At 52.9% G+C, this 13,731-nt stretch overlaps 6 protein-coding genes across 6 annotated transcripts; 2 read left to right on the top strand and 4 right to left on the bottom strand.

Annotated features, from left to right (window-relative positions):
* Positions 1–480: 480 nt before the first annotated feature.
* On the bottom strand, positions 481–1,666 carry PG998_009452 (Cytochrome b5- heme-binding site; the record flags this gene model as incomplete). The annotated part of the gene is made up of 2 exons (XM_066876268.1): positions 481–871; positions 933–1,666. 2 exons carry the CDS (start codon positions 1,664–1,666, stop codon positions 481–483), a joined length of 1,125 nt encoding a protein of 374 aa, XP_066728424.1.
* Positions 1,667–3,408: 1,742 nt separating this feature from the next.
* PG998_009453 (Integral inner nuclear membrane protein ima1) lies at positions 3,409–5,370 on the bottom strand (the record flags this gene model as incomplete). Its single annotated transcript, XM_066876269.1, has 1 exon — positions 3,409–5,370. One exon carries the CDS (start codon positions 5,368–5,370, stop codon positions 3,409–3,411), a length of 1,962 nt encoding a protein of 653 aa, XP_066728425.1.
* Positions 5,371–6,799: 1,429 nt separating this feature from the next.
* On the top strand, positions 6,800–7,604 carry PG998_009454 (uncharacterized protein; the record flags this gene model as incomplete). The annotated part of the gene is made up of 2 exons (XM_066876270.1): positions 6,800–6,820; positions 6,882–7,604. 2 exons carry the CDS (start codon positions 6,800–6,802, stop codon positions 7,602–7,604), a joined length of 744 nt encoding a protein of 247 aa, XP_066728426.1.
* Positions 7,605–7,976: 372 nt separating this feature from the next.
* Positions 7,977–8,832, bottom strand: PG998_009455 (mitochondrial 37S ribosomal protein mS23; the record flags this gene model as incomplete). The annotated part of the gene is made up of 2 exons (XM_066876271.1): positions 7,977–8,349; positions 8,441–8,832. 2 exons carry the CDS (start codon positions 8,830–8,832, stop codon positions 7,977–7,979), a joined length of 765 nt encoding a protein of 254 aa, XP_066728427.1.
* A 959-nt stretch (positions 8,833–9,791) lies between these two features.
* PG998_009456 (uncharacterized protein) lies at positions 9,792–11,365 on the top strand (the record flags this gene model as incomplete). Its single annotated transcript, XM_066876272.1, has 3 exons — positions 9,792–10,772; positions 10,832–11,267; positions 11,301–11,365. 3 exons carry the CDS (start codon positions 9,792–9,794, stop codon positions 11,363–11,365), a joined length of 1,482 nt encoding a protein of 493 aa, XP_066728428.1.
* A 684-nt stretch (positions 11,366–12,049) lies between these two features.
* PG998_009457 (E3 ubiquitin-protein ligase UHRF1) lies at positions 12,050–13,375 on the bottom strand (the record flags this gene model as incomplete). The annotated part of the gene is made up of 2 exons (XM_066876273.1): positions 12,050–12,129; positions 12,193–13,375. 2 exons carry the CDS (start codon positions 13,373–13,375, stop codon positions 12,050–12,052), a joined length of 1,263 nt encoding a protein of 420 aa, XP_066728429.1.
* Positions 13,376–13,731: the final 356 nt, after the last annotated feature.

Consider the following 13,731-nt stretch of genomic DNA (forward strand, 5'->3'; position numbering starts at 1 on the left):
CAGACAAGCGCAAAGGCTGAGAGGTGAAAGTGGGCGGTCCCTCACGAAGATCCTTCGGTGGAGCCGCTGGTTAAGCACGGATGTTCCTCGGCTGAACTTGGTACCAGCGCCAGTCAAAGCGAACCAGGCAGCCAAGATGCATTAAACCCGGGTTGCTGTCTGTATGCGGTAATTCACTGCACTGTGTCACGTCAAGTCAACCATGGCCATGGCCATGCTCTCGTCACGACAATTGCAAGTTGAATTGTTCTTCTTGGAATTTGCCATTAATGTATTACTTCGTGGTGTGTCTCAAAGACGTGCATCGCTGCCGCGGCCTTCTGCTATCATCAAACCGAGGGGAGTCCCCAATGCCACCAACGCACCCGCCCTGAGGGGCCTATGTCTTATATGAATCCATCCTGGAGCCCTAAAAAGCCCAACATGTACAGGGAATCTATCTTATACTCATCAGCTTCGTCTCATCACGCAATCTTGCTTTTATGTAGTCTTGACTGCCAAAGGAATCTCGGTTCCAAACACCTTGTCCCAGATGCGGCTGCTTACGCCGAAGCCATTCTCGTAATCCAGGAAGTGGTGGGCAAGGTGATGCTTCTTCAACTGCTTGTAGTAGGCAGGCAAGTTCTGGTGGTGCAAGAAGTAGTGAGTGCAGTCGTAACAGATGTAGCCGAAGATGCCGCCGCAGAACACAGCAGTCGCCACGTGCCAGTTCCAGTAGAAGACGGCGTGGGCCAGTTTGTAGAATGGTGTTGCTAGAGCCGCGAACAGTGTCGGGGGCATGACCAGGCGGTATTTGTCCATGGGCAGATAGTGATGGACTCCGTGGAGCAGGAAGTGCAGCGTCAAGCCAGCACGGTTATCAGGAAGGTAACTACGAATCATCTGTTAGCAACGGATATAGGTATCCATGCGAGGTGTAATGGGCAACTCACTGGTCCAGGTGGAACAGAAAACGATGCAGGATATACTCGACTATGGTCCATAGGAACAGTCCAAGGAACCAGTATATGGCGACTTGATCCCAGCCGGTAAGACCCTCTCTTGAGATGTAGGTTCCGTAGGCCACAGGCGGGAACCAAATGAGAGGCACAACCCACCACGGCGTCAAACTGAGAGGCTCCAGGAAGTTACCAAACAAGGGGGCACTTGCGCCGCCCTTGTAATGTCTCGGACGGTGGACTTGGTCCAGATAGAACTCTTTGCTGAATCCGCCATACCACACCTGCATCAGCAGAGGCTTGCTCAGGTCGAGGAACTTGTGCGTCTTGTAGTCGGCGTTCACGTCGGTGTCCTTGCTCAGATCCTCCTCGCAGCTCATACCTGTGCGCGGGTGGACGTAGGGCGAGACTTTCTCGTTGATCTGCTTGTCGCCAACGCTCTGGGTCTCACCGTTGGTGGCTAGCTTCTCTTTGACCAGAAATCCAACAAGCGACTCCTCCAGGACTTCGTACGCCGAGTCGGAGTGCACGTGAGAGTCTTCGTCCTTGAGGATATCACCGACATCCTTGCAGGCGTAGTCGAGGATATACTCGGGGCCGCCGGGATGTGACTCGAGAAAGTCTGTCAGATCGTAGACATTGCGCCCGACGGTGACATAGAGGGAGTCGGAGGTGTTGTGCTTGTCGACTTCGGCCTGCGTAAACGTAGGTAGCGTACGTGCAGGCATTGTGGCGGAGGGGCGGTATCTTCAGCTGCAGAAAGGGGCAGCAATTACAGCGGCAATGGAAACTCCAAAGGTCTTCGGATTGCTCGGAAGAACCGTTTTTAGGTGGAAGCAGCTTAAGGAAAGTTGTTCACGTATCGATCGTCAGAAGGATAATGAATGCTGTGCCAGGAGATGCGAAATGAGCGGTCGCATAAGAGGCCGGTTGTGAAAGCAGGAGCGTAAACAATCTGAAGAATTTCAATCAGAGCAGCGACATAGGATATTAATAAGTAATATACACGCGACTAGCTCAGCTAGAACTTGAATTTTTTAGGGGTTCATTTACTGGAAGAGATTGAGTACAAGCAATGGAATGATCGGCCGCAGAGTGGCGCTACTTTACTATCTGGGACAGACGGCAATGCGCCAGCCTGCAAACCCCGATCAGAATCCGTGGCAAAAGGCGGGCTTCTGGGCTGAGAAAACGCATGGCGTCGAATGTGGTTAGACTCGTCGATTTAATTCGGGAGCCGGTTCGACGATACAGCGGATCAACGAATTGACGAGTCCACGAGTCCACGAACACATATAGTTATTATGTATGCCTCTGCTTCACAGCTCAGCCTCTACGCTATGTAGACTGGACCTGCTACTGTAGGAGGCAGCTACTTACGCGGTGATATAGACGGCAGCATCGGCGAAGTGGGCGAGCTGGCGTGGTGAGCGCACCGTCCTCTTGGACGAACCCCGGCTTGTTTCTTCCAACCTGCCCGCGAAACCCTAGCAGGTTGACTGACCGAACCTTGATGCCACATGCTTAAGGTTGTTTCGTATGGGGTACAAGCCGGGAGAAAACAGAAAAAAAGACCACATGGTAGGAGATTACCGTTCCGGTGGCAGCATCCGTGGCCTGACAGTCGCCCGACCTTCTGGGGCTATCGATCCTGTCCACGATAGTTATCCGGGAGCGATCTACAAGCAAAGGCCGCAAAGAGCCAAATGCTTACGGCTTCACGAGATGTGATCCTTCTCGGCTACGTACCCATGGCCAAGTTGGGTAGATATGCATGCACATTTCAACCGTGTATAAATACCGTTGATGGATTTATCTACTCGTCATGGATGTCCATACTATCCACGTCGGTTTCCGTTTGTCCTCCGGGTTTAGTATATCCATGTCGGATCTATAGTCTCCGCACTGTACACGGGCAGTTGATCTGGATCAACTTATTGGATGAATGCTGTAATTGTTTCATACGATGCTGACATTCACAGAAGAACGCGAACAGCGACGCCTAACACAGTTCCTAGTGCATTGGTCGAAGGTGTTTATTTGATCGTGAATAGCAAGCATTCTAGAGTATACAATGGTGCAGAACAACGCCCTTTCGATTCGCATGCAGTAGCTACCAGTTCCCATGAACTGTAGGATGAGAACTCTCTGGTTATATTTGCCTTCTGATGCGCCGGGTATTGTAAAATCCAACATCTCCTAGTAACTCCACATGATTCCATTCCCAACTCCATGTCATGCATAACCCTCATGATCTCCCTTTCATTGCTCTGTCGTGAGCTGCTAACAGCATATCCCAAGGCAATAGGCTGTGAAGCCCAAGAAGTCTACAATTTCGCCGCACCTGCAGTCTTCATTGCAAAGAGTAGCAGTGCTCCAAAATGCCTACCAAAAGACATGCCAAACATGATGTACGATTGTCAGCCCGATTAGAGTGCTTCCATATGCACCGTACATAACCGTCGTACTGTTATCCATATATAACCTCCACAACAGGACCATTGCCGCCAAAATCTGCAACGCAGCAAGATTTACGAAGGAAAAGCGCAAGAGCGCTTGAGTTTTCCCCCTGCTGGATCTGCGAGTCTGCGAGGTCCACGGCGAGTCGCACGGTCATCGCAAGGTTGATGATGATGGCCCCGAGAGCCAGAGTAGGGGCGTACTCCTCTTGTGATTCTAGGGCTGTTATCCAAGCCCATAAAGCACCAAAGAGTACGAGCAACTCCGCCATGCGCGTCCTACTATTGTTAAGTGGCTCATTAGATACGTGGCTAGGTGTCGAGAAGACACCTGCCCTGGCTCTGAAAGCGCCAGCTCTGTGACTCTCTGGCTCTGGAGTCAGGCTAAACGAGCCCATCATCCTAGATAGGCGTTCCGTAGCTTCGTCCTTGGCCTCTGGAGCATGGAAACTCGATTCTCTGAAAATCATGTTGCTCTGTTCCACATTCCGGGCTGGGGCTACAATATCAACAGGACCTCTGCGCGTGGTGGAAAAGAAGTTCTCGGGGATATCCTTCGGACTATCTCGGATGATTGGCTTCATGGGAGGATTGCGTAGACGCTGTGCAGGAGTTGTCGGTGCCGGGGGGATTTTATACCAGAACGGGCCTGGCTTGTCCTCTATTGGCGCGTCGCTAAAACGGGGGTTGGGATTCTTGACCTTAAAAGGATTGTGTGTGTTGAATGCTCGATGCTGCGATCCAGAAGGCGACCAATCCATTTCATCGCCGTATTGAACTACTGGTGGCTCAGGCTGACTTCGCACGGGCTCGTCGTCGAGTCTCAAAGAACCTAGTCCAGAAGCAGGCTGAACGCGACGAGGGTGCAATTCAAACCCGCCGCTTTGCGGTTCTTGCTGACCTCCGGTGCTCACCGAGTAGCGGAGCGGGGAGCCCAACATAGGGCGTGGTTGTTGCTGTTGAAGTGCCTTATTGGGTCTGGCCGGTGATTCCAGAATTTCGTCCAGGATACTCCCCATGTCATCGCGCCGGCTCTGTGGTGAAAGTTGAGGCTCATCTGCTGGGGCCAGAGTGACTGGTTTGTTGGACCCGAAGAGGGGCGTAGTATCCAAACGAATGGCTCGTCCAGAGCTCGTGTAGACATAGAACATGAGAAGCCCTATCACAAGGTGCGCCCCTAGTTGCGATGCCGCTGTGATACCCTTCGATTCGTTATACTGCGATACGAAGAGGCAAGTAAGCCGTATGAAGAGGATTAGGAGCTGGTATGTGTACCATTGGCCAACGCCTAGGATATGTGCAGTGAACCCACGGATGGTCTGTTTGAACCTTGGATTCCATGCAAAAGAGGCGAGCCCCAGGGTCATAGACCACCTTATGTACCGATCCGCATCAGGCGAGAACATCAAAGCGTAGTAACAAGTATTCCTTAAAGGGGCGACGAGCCAGTGTGTGGTCTTGGCAACCTCGTCATCTTGGACGAAGAGGGCGCAAAGCACTGAGGCGTGCCAACAGAACTCTAAGGCGAAGGCGACGTGCCATGTCACTCTCCCGACAGAATCTAGCACGTCCAACACGCCGCGCCTCTTGACTTCGCGCCGTCTAGCTCTCGTTCGATCCATGACTCGTCTAAGGTGATCGGTCTTCGCGGTATAGCTGGCTTTGTTGAGCTGCTGCTGCACCTTAGGTTCGCACGTGGCGCATACTTGCGGGTACCTCTGCTCGAGGTCGCCTCTCCATTTGCGGAAAGCTCGTACTCTGTCATTGTATTCGGGATCGTTCTGGTCATCGGGAAGCTCGAACTGACGCAGCGCTTCGGTGTAGATATGCTGGTTCTTCAAGCAGGTCGAGCAGAAGATAGAGTCCATTGCCGAGCCGTCTGAAGACGAGGCGGCATGTGCCGCTGGGGGTCTCGAACTGAACGACGAGCTGAACGACGTGGCATATTGGGGGTGCTGGGGCTGGCGCCGCATCTGAGGGAGTGGAAGTCGGGGGTCTGTGATATCTCCATGCTAGAATACGAGGGTCTTGATCAGCAACCTTCCTACACGTTGGGGGGTGGTGGGTTTCTCCTGCAATCTACATACCTCATCTAACCAATTCGTGGCTTCGCAATGGGCGCAGTCAAAAGATTGTCGGCCATCAAAGCGCAGATTGGTTCTCCTGCCGCAATAGAAGCAGCTAAGAAACTTCCTTGACCGGAGCGACGGCATGGTGTTGAGCTCCAATCAAGGTGACTGACCGAATTCGTTGTGGGAACAGTCATCAGAGGATTGCAAAGTCTCTCTTGCATGTGCAATTACACGCCTTTTCATAAGAAGCCAGCGCTTAAAGAAGCTTGCCGCAAGCCACAGCCGCGCCGGGGGAGAGCCTTGAACAATGGATGTTTTGAGGCTCAATTAAGTACCTAGTAAAGCAGGAAGAAATGCAATGGTGGGCTGCCTGGCTTTACGCGTAGACCGCGAGACGTGACGTTGATAATCGGACCAACCCAACCCACACCAGAAGAACCAGGCAATCTATCATTCGCTTAGATACAAATTACGTCAGACTAATACTGAAAGAAGAAGAAAACAGCAAGACAGCAGAATAGTGATTCGGAAAACAGACAAATTGTCCTCATTATCCTGTTTATGGGAGTCGGATTGCTACAGATTAATCAATGTTCGGGCGGCCATGGATCATGATGCCGATGTTTCACCGGCTACTGGCGGCTAAACAGCCGCTAATGCGAATTGGCTTGACGGGAAACTGCGGCTGATCCTCACCTGAAGCGTTCAGCCGCAGGTGGCATGGGTTAGTTAGAAGGTTAGCCAGCAACGTCGTTGAGTAGCAGCAACAATTGAAGTCCAAATCTAAACCCTGGTGACAGCCAGGCACAGGCAGGGTTGATCCGCCTATTTCCAGGTTCAAGCTCAACGTTCAACTACCATCGTCTTGATAACACCAATGGCGAAAGCATGGAGTCATATCTCTCACTCTCGTCATTGTGCCTCTACACAACGGTTTATCTCTTAGCCTTTGTCGGCCTGCACTTTGGTTACGATGCCTACGGTCACTTGAGTACATTTCTTATGGTCAGCATAGTAAGTTAGTTTCCTGAGGGAGAGAAGGACATCATCGCATGGTTTTCTCCAAGGTTGACCCAAACCGGCGCTAAATAGGCATATGTCTCAACAAGTTGCCTCAATTCGGAGGCCAGAAGTCTTTCTTCTCGTGGTCACCTTGGTCCACGGATCTATTCGGTCTCTGCTGCTTTGTATCTGCTTCTGGTACGTTCGTCGGTCTCAACTCTGCAGATGATTCTAACAATATGCAAAGCATGCTGTCTTCATACACACGTCTAGCCAAGGCTATTCCGTCACCTATAAAGCAATCCCTCTCGGCTTGCAGTTCATCACCATGACTCTTTACTTTTTTACGGTATGCTGACTCCTATTTCGGGTCCCGGCTCTTGCTAATTCCAGACAAGCTTCGATACAAGTTTCTAATTGTTTGCGGCGAGAGTACCCAGCTTCCTAGGGCTAGCAAAGATACGGAGGCTACTTTCCGCCTCTACTTCGCTGGATCAGGCGGGCATACTGGAGAGCTTCTACAAATGCTCGCCAACAGCCCGCCAGGTGACAACATCCACCGGACTTGGGTCATCTGCCATGGCGATGAGACATCACGCCATAAGATTATTGCCTGGGAGGCTGAAAGGAAGTCGGGCAAATCCTTGGCTAGAGGCTATGACATTGCCATGATTCGGCGAGCTCGCAACGTTTTCCAGCCCTGGGTCACTGTTCCCGTCAGCGCTATTCAATGTGCATGCGATATCTACCGCGTTTTAAACCGAGGGTACCCACACTGGCTGGGCCAGGGCAACCAGGGAGGCCCCTTAGGCGAGCTCATGCCTGGAAAAGGCTATCCCCAAGTCTTTGTTACTAATGGACCGGGGACTGGTCTTATCATTGCAGGTGTGGCGTGGATCATGAAGATGTTATGGCTGCTCCCTGCCAGCTCCTGCAAGGTCCTCTTCATTGAGAGCATTGCTCGTGTTAAGTCACTGAGCTTGACTGGAAAGCTGTTCTACTACACCGGCATCGCTACCCGCATGGTCACCCAACACAAGCCGGTAGGCGAGAGATATGGCCTCGAGGTGGAGGAGATGCTCACGGCTCGAGTGTTAGATGGGCCTGATAGCAACTCCTTCTCGGGTGTCTGACGAATTATAGTCTCCGTAAGAGCGGTCTTGGTCAACAACACCAACAAGCAGTACTTTATAAAACCCATATTCTTGACCCCTCTTCCGTGGGCAACTATCCATATAACGTGTAATGTGTTAGGCATAATGAAAGGGGTTTTGGGTTCTTACCCACCAGCGATCGTTGCCGCCATTTGGTGCTGCTGGTCAGCTCTTGTTTAAATCGCTCTTCTTTAGATCGGGGAGCTGGTGCTCCTTCATGTCGTCCAATTCGTTTCCATGCATGTCCTGGGAAACGCTACTTCATCCCACGAAAAAGGCATATCAGCGGGGCTATGTACACAATTTGATGCTTGTACATGTATACTACATAAAATACAGATTGATCTAAGCTCAAGCTGGAGGTATATTTGCTGTGGATTCCAGGTCTTCTCGCAACGAGTCCACATCCATATCTGCCGTTTCTGAGTCGTTGCCGCCTTCGAACGGCGAGTATGCAGCGTTATGCTCGCCTTGGATCTTGCCGATCTCCCTGGTGGCCCATCTCTTCCAGCGCTCGAATTGCTGGTCTTCCAGTTTCATACCAACCTGCAGGAAGGTTTGGCCGAAGTATGAGCCGACCATGCGGGCCTCCTCCTGGGCGATTCTGCGTTCAATATCCTCTTCCTGGCGGAGCTCGTAGAACTCTTTTCGCACCTGGTCGTAGGCTACGTCCTCCGTGATGCCGGGCACGTTATCCATCAGATACATCTGGCGCTGAACAACACTGTAGAAACAGAATCCTTAGCTCCAATTGCCCCAGGTGTACAATATCCTCTATGTTCGTGGGGAGGCAATCATAATACTGATGGACTTACCACTCGCCGCTCAGCGGCATGCCAGGCTGCCTCAGACCCTTACTCCAGTCACAGCGAAGGGAATCCTTGCCGTCCATCTCGATGATCATGCGCGGCCGCGCCAACTCCCAGGGGTGGTCTGTGTAGAACTTCTTGCGCAGCTCATCCTCCCTGTACACGAGCTTCTGCGGCTGGAATAAGCGGCTCGCCTTCCGAGCGCGGGGGTTCGGCTGTTTGTGCTGCGGGGGAAAGGGCCGCGTGAGGATCTCCGAGGGCGGTATGGACTCGACGACCTTGTACCAGACGGGCTGCTGGACGGCTAGCTCGGGCTGGATGCGGTGCTTCATCAGCGTCGTGACCGTCTGGTACACGCGCGACGGCCGGATCTGGCGCTGCGCGGGCCCGCGAACCATGGTCGCAAGGCGGGGGGACTGAGGGAACGAGGGCTCAGTCGGAGCGGCAAACGGGTGGGTTGGGCGAGAAGGCGCCGAGAACAAAGAAAGGCTTCTGGGGCTCTTTCGTCAAACCCGAGGTGGTCCAATTCGGTTCTGGTCGTATGGGCGGGCTCGAAATTGAGAGCTCTGTCGGTAGCAGCGATCTTCCGGAACCGCCAATGGAAATTTCAGGTGGGTCATGTAGGTGTAGGTGTAGGTGTAGGTACCGCCGGCAGCAACCCCAAATTCCAAATGCAATAGGCTGGCTCTCTTATCGATAATTGCAACAGCATGTACAAGAGTAGCAGTAGCTCAACCCCCCTCCACACACCCCGGCCGACTGGGCCCGTTTCCTCCTAGATCGAGAGAGCTTCTTGGAAAAAAAGTTGCGGCTTGAAGCTCCGAGGCGAATCTACGTCCTCCTACTCTCCAGACCCTGCCTACCCGCCCTTTTTGACAAATCCCCGCGACGTCTCACAGCTGCTAATGTCGCTGCGTCCCTAACGAGCTGTGATGACGGGACCAACATGCTGGACAGCTCATGAAAATCTCCGGTCGAATTGACGGGTCGATATACGGCGCGATACTTTGCAGTCGACCGCGGCCCTGCCGTCAAAGCTCTGTATCAGCACTGGGGCGCATCGCGACGACCGCCTCGACAACTCAAGACAATCTTGGCTCCAGCTCAGCAACGGTCGTCACAAATGCCGCCCCGGGCGCGCTCAGGTTGTGGCAAAGTGCCCCCAGCCACCCACGCCTCGCCTTCCAGAAAAGCGGCCAGCCGATCCGCGGCCAGGAGCGAAAATCATTACATGCACCATATTCCACAGTGACGAGCCGCGCCGGCCGGCGACCCTTGAGCCCAAACTACTTCACTTCCCATCTCCCCCGCAAGCAACAATGGAACCACACGTGCTCCTCCGCTTCTATGGAAGTCGATGTCCGAGCCCCCCACCAAAGCACCAGGCGTGGTTAGTCCTACAACTCCAAATTTGTCCAGAGAGGAACTTATCGGGTTTCTCGACTACTATGACGATGTCGGTGTAGAAGAGCGCTTAGAGTTCTTGAAAGATCCTTATATGCGAAAGTATGCACCGCCTGAGGATACGAGTCTCCGTGTCTCCGACCGCCTCCATGAGCTACTAACCCCTGCACCTGAGGAGGTAGAAAGGGGAAGCCAGGAAGATATGGAGACGGTAGCAAAGCTGAGGGCAGCTGTCTACTCAAGGCTACTGCGGCCGCATAGTGTGGACCTGGAGGTGATATATGATATATACCTGCAACTGCCCGGGCATCGGATACCATATATATCTGCTCGTCTCCGACACGCCCTTTTCGCGGCCTTGGGGATTGTGGAAAGAAAAAACCCGAAGGCCATGCTGCGCTACTTCAATGTCGTGGCTGATACCAAAGCCAGCGGGTTTACGCTGTCGAGGACCGAGTGGAATACGGCCATGTCGTTCGCGAGTCGTTATGTGGGCACGTCTACTGATGTGGAGGCGGAAGCAGCACTGAATCTGTGGCGGGAGATGGAGCAAGAAGTTGGCATCAAGGCCAGCGACGTTACGTTCAACATCCTTTTCGACGCTGCATCTAAGGCCGGGAAATTTGCGCTCGCCGAGATGATCTACCAGGAGATGAACACGCGCGGCGTCCGTTTTAATCGGTTTCATCACGTCAGTCTCATCCACTTCTTCGGTCTCAAAATGGATAGCGGTGGCGTGAGGGCAGCGTACCGAGAGATGGTCGAGGCAAGTGAGATCATCGATTCGACTGTGCTCAACTGCGTCATGGCTGGCTTGTTGCGATGTGGCGAAGAGGATTCAGCTGAGCGTCTATACAACAAGATGAAAGCAACCGATAGGAGGTCCAAGATCATCCCCGAACGCAACTACACAGTACAAAAGAAGATGACGAAGGTGTTCATGATGTTTGCACGCGTCGGGCGGAAGCATCCAAAGCTGCAAGGGGGTTCCAGAGCACCAGTCTGACAACACCTGACCTTTACACCTACCGCATCCTCGTAAATTATTTCGGTGTCAGGCTCGGGGATATGTCCAAAGTCGCACAGTTCCTGGAAGAAATGAGGTTTTTCCGAGTCCCCCTCCATGGCAGCGTGTTCCTGGCCCTCTTCAAAGCATTCAACCGGCATGGGAACACCCAGGGGTCGGATTGGAACACGGAGCGACTCGTTAGCGTTTGGAATGCCTTCCTCGACGCCCACGACGACGGCGCGGACGACTTGTATATTAGCACATGGATGGCCATGTGGATTCTTCGATCTTTTGCACAGTGTACCAGGTCCCAAAACCGTGTGCTGGACGCGTATGAGGAGCTCAGCTCCCGGTGGGAATTGGATCAGCGGAATCGAAGTTTCATGTTAGATTTTCTGCGCAAGCTGCTCAGCAAAAGCGGTTTGTATTTATATACTGAGCCTAGCTTGATAGGCAGCATGACGACGGCAACGACGGCATTGGGTTCCGGGCATCAGGGGCAGCGTGGGCGCACATAGACGGCGGGAATAGTGTACATTACATTCAAAACGATGTTAGAAGCCATGCCTGGGAGATAGATACGATTATGGATGATACCACTACTTATGTCGAATATATAAGTCGAATTCAAGAGCTGGCTTAGCTCATGGTCAGTCGGTAAGGGTGAAAGTGGCGCAACGGCTGTACGAAAGTCTTTGTGCGCGAGAAGTCTCCTTGTTGGCCACATGGCTTGAGCCGGCAGTGATACATATTGGTTCTTGCAGCAGTTCTTGCCAAGTACGTGACTTGCCAAGAATGTGCTTCCACGCACCAACGACGTCGCCGCTATCACCTCTTACTCCCTCGCTTCGGCTGCCTGAGCTGACCACCATAACGCCCACATAAAAGCCATCGACGCCCAGCATCCGTCAAGTCGGCACACCTGTTTCTCGCCATGATCGAAGTATTCTACCTTTTCATCGATAAAAAGACGTCCAATATTGGCTATCATGGGGTGTTAATTATCCTTTTGACGATCGCTTACCCCCACGATCGTTTCTTCACCATGTCTAACACAAACGAGCCTCTTATCACACGCGAACTCGATTCACATTCTCAAGAATAAATTGCGGTCCCGTAGTTTATAATTCCATTCTTGTTTTTTCTAATCGAGGTTCATTAAATTCTTATACGCAGCAGCTTGCGCCGCGCTCGGCGAGCTGCTAACAATTTCCTTCAGGCCCTCCCTTGCCATTTACACTCTCGAGGAGGCGCACGAGCTTAAACTGCTCGTATAGTTCGCCTGAACGTATCGTTGTCAGCCATTCGTTCGCGTTATGGTCTAGTTGAGGGGCAAGTCACTCACCAGTCACGTTCTTGGTCTCCCGGACCGCAACGACCTGGTAGAGGCCATCGTAGCGGATTCCACACCCAGGCAGCCAGCTGTTGGTGCCGCCGCCAGCCGCTCGCAGGACGCGGACAGGCCTTCCGCTGCTGGCCGATGCCCGCAGAGCCAGGGTGCCGCTGCTGGGCGCGGCGACATTGTTCGGGTCCGTGTTCTCGTGGGATCTTGGGGTCGAGTAATAAAGGGTGTTCCCCTCGTCCTGGTCTAGATGGTGGTAGGCTGAGTTGCCTGCCACGATCGAGTATGCGCCGGCAGTGATGCTTGCGTAGATGCCAGCTTGGCTGGCTCCGTGGGCGCCATGATGGAGTGCGACCAGGCGCAAGGGGAACCACTGACCAACCTGCAGACCGTTGTGGCCAAACTCCTTGCTTGGTTTGTGAGTGAGCAGTGGGTTTAACATGTGGACCTTACGTCCAGCCGAATTCCTGGTCGAGATGACCCCGTTCATGATACCGTCCGTGCCAAAGATTGGATCTCGAGCGCTGGGTACCTTGATCTGCACAGCGGGTGCTTCCTCGCCGGCGTTGTTGGGTGCGGTGTTCCTCGTAAAGGGTGCCGGTATTTCCTCTTGGACTTCTGGGGGATCTTCGTTCCAGTCCCCGTCCTCCCATCCAGCAACCAGTCTCGCGGCACATTCGGCAACATCGGCCGGGAAGTAAAAACCTGGCTTGTTCATCAGGGCTAGCGTGTCTGCCACCTTGGACTCTTTGAAGATCCGGTGGTTCATCTCCAACTTGAACTCCAGGAAGTTGAGATAGGGGATAAAACGTGCCAGCCTTCGTATATCCTCTGGCTCGCTGGTTGGGACCTGTTTCTTCTTCTTACTCTTTACGGCAAAATTCTTGATTGCGAGATGCTCTTTTTGCATGCTTGTAATGCAGTCTTGACGCGCAGTCGGGATATCTAAGATATCCACAACGTCCTCTGCATCTTGACCAGCGACTGCTGTGTCTTCCTCCGGATCTGCTGGTGATGCTGTTCCAGGTGCTTCATCGACCATTGAAGCCTTTTTGGTAGACTTTGCCCGGATATCTGCACGGACATGCTTCTCTTGGCCAATCTGTTCTCTCCCATCCCCGACAACCAGGCCCCTGATAATCGCGACAGGGCTTCCGCTTCGCTTGCGCTTCAGCTGGTTGGCCATGATGAAGAACTCTACCCAGTGGGTGCTCAAGCCTTGAAAGGGACAGAAATCAAGATGCCTATGCTTGGCGCGTCCACGACGAAATGACAGCCACCAACAATGCCACAGAGGATATATCAGAAGACAGCCTCGGGTATAAGTGGATGTGGAGGGGGAGCGAAATATAAACAAATTGTAACGAGGACAACCAAGCCGGATGTACAAGCGGGGTCCGTACCGTTTCATAATGTGCAGGCGCCGTCCATGGCAAGATCGAAACAGCCACGGAGGCGGCAAGGAAGGTACGACTTGCACCACTGGCCATCTTATCTTGGACGTCCTGCCGCCCACCCCGCACTTTTCTCTCTTTATTCTTG

The sequence above is a fragment of the Apiospora kogelbergensis genome (genome assembly GCF_038363985.1).
Source record: "Apiospora kogelbergensis strain CBS 113332 chromosome Unknown utg000006l_segment0_segment0, whole genome shotgun sequence".
NCBI lineage: Eukaryota > Fungi > Ascomycota > Sordariomycetes > Amphisphaeriales > Apiosporaceae > Apiospora > Apiospora kogelbergensis.